The sequence below is a fragment of the Chrysochloris asiatica genome, unplaced genomic scaffold (genome assembly GCF_000296735.1).
Source record: "Chrysochloris asiatica unplaced genomic scaffold, ChrAsi1.0 scaffold00440, whole genome shotgun sequence".
Taxonomy (NCBI): Eukaryota; Metazoa; Chordata; class Mammalia; order Afrosoricida; family Chrysochloridae; genus Chrysochloris; species Chrysochloris asiatica.
The window spans coordinates 94,106-97,283 of NW_006408958.1; the positions used below are offsets into that span (position 1 = coordinate 94,106).

The 3,178-nt window shown below is 52.7% G+C and overlaps 1 protein-coding gene across 1 annotated transcript in view; it reads right to left on the reverse strand.

Moving 5' to 3' along the window:
• The window catches only part of FAM57B (family with sequence similarity 57, member B), a 5,172-nt gene extending 2,354 nt beyond the window's left edge, over positions 1–2,818 (reverse strand). Inside the window, exons 1-2 of the mRNA XM_006877024.1 lie at positions 2,694–2,818; positions 1,806–1,889 (exon numbers count right to left, since the gene is read on the reverse strand). Of these exons, the coding sequence (XP_006877086.1) occupies positions 1,806–1,889; positions 2,694–2,818 (209 nt within the window). The remainder of the gene's footprint in view (positions 1–1,805; positions 1,890–2,693) is intronic.
• Positions 2,819–3,178: the final 360 nt, after the last annotated feature.

Consider the following 3,178-nt stretch of genomic DNA (forward strand, 5'->3'; position numbering starts at 1 on the left):
AAGGCCCAATCTCTTGGGGTTTTTTTTTTCAGACACAGACAAGCATTAAGGGGAAAAGTTGAGCAAAAGGAGCCAAGAATGGAGCAAGTTCTGTGTATTTTGAGAGTAAACAACAATGAAAAGGACATGAATATGCAACATTGCATTTATTCTGCCTGAGTCAGTACATTGAGTACCTTCTCTTATATCTTGTGGTCCGAGACAAGTTGGGGGTGGGGCTGCTCAGAGAGGCCCAGGGGCACTTGGCCAGCTGGGTGGAAGCACAGAAGCAAAGTCATCCAGAAGTTGCCTAGTAGAAGAGCTGAGATCAAATATGAGGAGATGCTGAATGAGAGGTACAGAAAAGACCTAGGGCTAAGGGCAGCTAAGGACAGAGGGTAAGGTAGAAGCCGAAGCAGGTCCTAGGGGAAAACCTGGCTGGGAAGGCAGGGCAGCCCATCTTCTAGAAGGGATGATGGGGGCAGGCTGAGAGAACCAGAGAACCATGGTGCAGTGATGCTGGAATGTATGGCCAGAGGGGGAGAGAGATAAGATATGGCAGAAACAAAGGGACAACATGAGTTAAAAAGGATCCAACAGCTGGAAGCAGCCCAGGAAGTCCGTCCCAGAAGACACAAGAGACCACTGGATTGGGTAGAGGGGCAGCTTCCAAGCCCTGGGGTGCGATGTGAAGTGTTAAAATTCCAGCCCTACCCTCTCAGCAATAAGGTGCTCAAAAGTAGGAACAGCTGTTGCCCCTAGATTAACCCTGATCCTTCCCACCCACCTGAGGATTAAAGAGGGAGGACAGGAACAAACCAAGGAGAAAGGAACGAAAGAGCCAAAAGGTGACCTCAGAGTAAGAAGGTGTGTGAGGAGGAAATGGGGGGAATCCAGAGTCATCTCAGGCCCCCGTAGTGGGAAAGTAGTGGGGGAAATAGTGAAAATGGTCCAAGAAGCCATGGTTGAAGAAAGGGTTAAGCATCTACTATGTAGGAGCCAAGAACTGCTCTAAGCATTTGACACACATCAACTCAATTCCTCCTCACAGCACTACTTTCCAACCAGGGACTATGACCTCACTATGGATGAAGGAACTCATCTGCAAGGATGGAGAGGCAAACAGAGAACAGAAGCACCTTTAGATCAGGGGCAGCCAGGCCACAGGCCTTGGGGCTCCATGGCTGCCCGACAATGGGAACAGGGTCTAAGAGTGCATCAGCCTGCAGGTCACCTAGAGCGGGTCTGTCAGCACCATGGACAGGGCCCTCTCCTCCCGCCTCCTGCCCCACCTTCAGGCCTGGGCTTTTTGGCAAGCACCAGGCACTGCAGCATCTGCCAGTGCCAAATTTTGGCCTCTTCACCTCCCTCCCCTGCCCCCCACTAGCCTGACTGTTAGTGGCTTTGTTTGTGTCTCTTCTCTCCAATCGGAATTGGGGCTAGACACCTGGATTCTGTGTAGTGATGAGGGGTGAGCCCAGCCTGAGAAGGCGGAGTGCCCCAACTGAGTTCTCATCTGAAGTGGGGTCTGAAGGGTGTAAGGGTGGGAGGCAGTAAAAGAGGAACCGACACTTGACATTGAAAACCTACAACAATACAAGAGGCTGGGAAGCCGACTAGGTACTGTTTGATTCCCACTCCTCCTCCTGGTTCTGACCTTTAAGGACAGGACGGGGATAAATTTATCCCTGGGTGTTGAGTTGCAGTTCCTGTAGTTAACTTGCTCAGGCCCAAGTTAAGGGCTGAAGAGGTTCCCTAGAAGATCTGGAGTATCCAGAGTCATACATACACAGTCTGCAGGGCTAAGGTGATCCCACGGCACTTACTGGTCGTCAATGATGTGCTTGCAGGAGGTGGAGACGATGTAGCCAGCTGTAGAGGCCATGATCGCTTGGACTGAGGATACTAGCCTAGAAAGAAAGCAAAGAGCAGATAGAAGAGAAGGATTATGGGCCTCAGTTTCCCCTCTTCACTAGTCTAGCTAACTGTGCTTCAGTTTTGGTCACTTCTTGCCTGGGCTTGACCAGGGTTCTCCAGCCCTCCACTTAATGGCCTTGGGATTTGTTCAGCTGCGATTCCTCAGGTTATCTCATTTCTCTATGCCTTCTTCCTTTTGGATACTGAGTCACCTTCCCCTCGGGAGGACACCAGGGAGGTCATCTTGAGGTGAGACCATACTGCTTATAAGGCCTCTTCTTGAGTGGAGGGCACAGCACACAGAGAGGGAAGAGGAGCCCTGGGCCCGTCCTGGCACCACTCAGCCTTTATGCTGCTTAGCTCTTTGGTCCCTAGTAACCCCAAATTCCTACTCTCCAACACCACCACCACGCTAGACCCTCCTTATCCCAACTCCTGAGCCCCTTGTTCCCCCATCCCACCCCTGAATACATACATACAGGCTCTCTGCCCCTTCTTCCCTAACCTCTCATAGAAATGTTTCAGTCACAAGCTGGCCCTATTTTGGAAGGTGGGAAGATGAATAAGGGAAGGAAAGAAAGCAGCCTCAATACTAGTAGACCAGATGGCTGGGTTTGGATGAGGTCCCCTGAGACAGTGAGTAAGGCCATGAGGAGGGAAGGAAGCTTGAAGTAAAGCCCACCAACCATTACAGAAGTCCCAAGTGCCCACAGGGCCAAGGGTCCAGGGAAGACCTGGGATCCCCGTAAAGCCTGCGATGGGGGAAGAAGGGACCAAGGGGAAGGAATGCAGTTTACCTGGCTGAGACAATGACCGCATCAGCCTCCTCCCAGCGCAGCTGGGGCAGCCGTTGGAGCGTGTTCTTTGAGAGGAGGAAGAGTCCGGGGAACACCACCCCCCCAGCCACCATTGGGGTCAGCATGGTGGCTCAAGACTCAGGCAGAGACAGGGAGGCTGAGCTGAAGGGAGTTAGAGGTGGAGAAAGGACGCCAAGCCAGAGAAGGAGATAGAAAAAGAGAGGAAAGGGTACAAAGGGGACAGGGCGGGGATGGGATGGGGCAAGGGAGCCAACCCAAGGAAGGGATCAAGGGAGTTCAGCAAGAATGGGGAAAAGGGAGAGAGGGCAAGCAGGCTAGGGGCTAGAGAGAAGGGTGGATTGGAGAAAGGGAGCAGGAGAAAGCCAGTAAGAGAGAGGGATGGGGAGGGATGAGAAGGGAGGACTTGGGGAGAGGACAGCGAGGGAGAGGGTAGAGGAGGAGGAGGAGGCCGTGGGGGAGGGGAG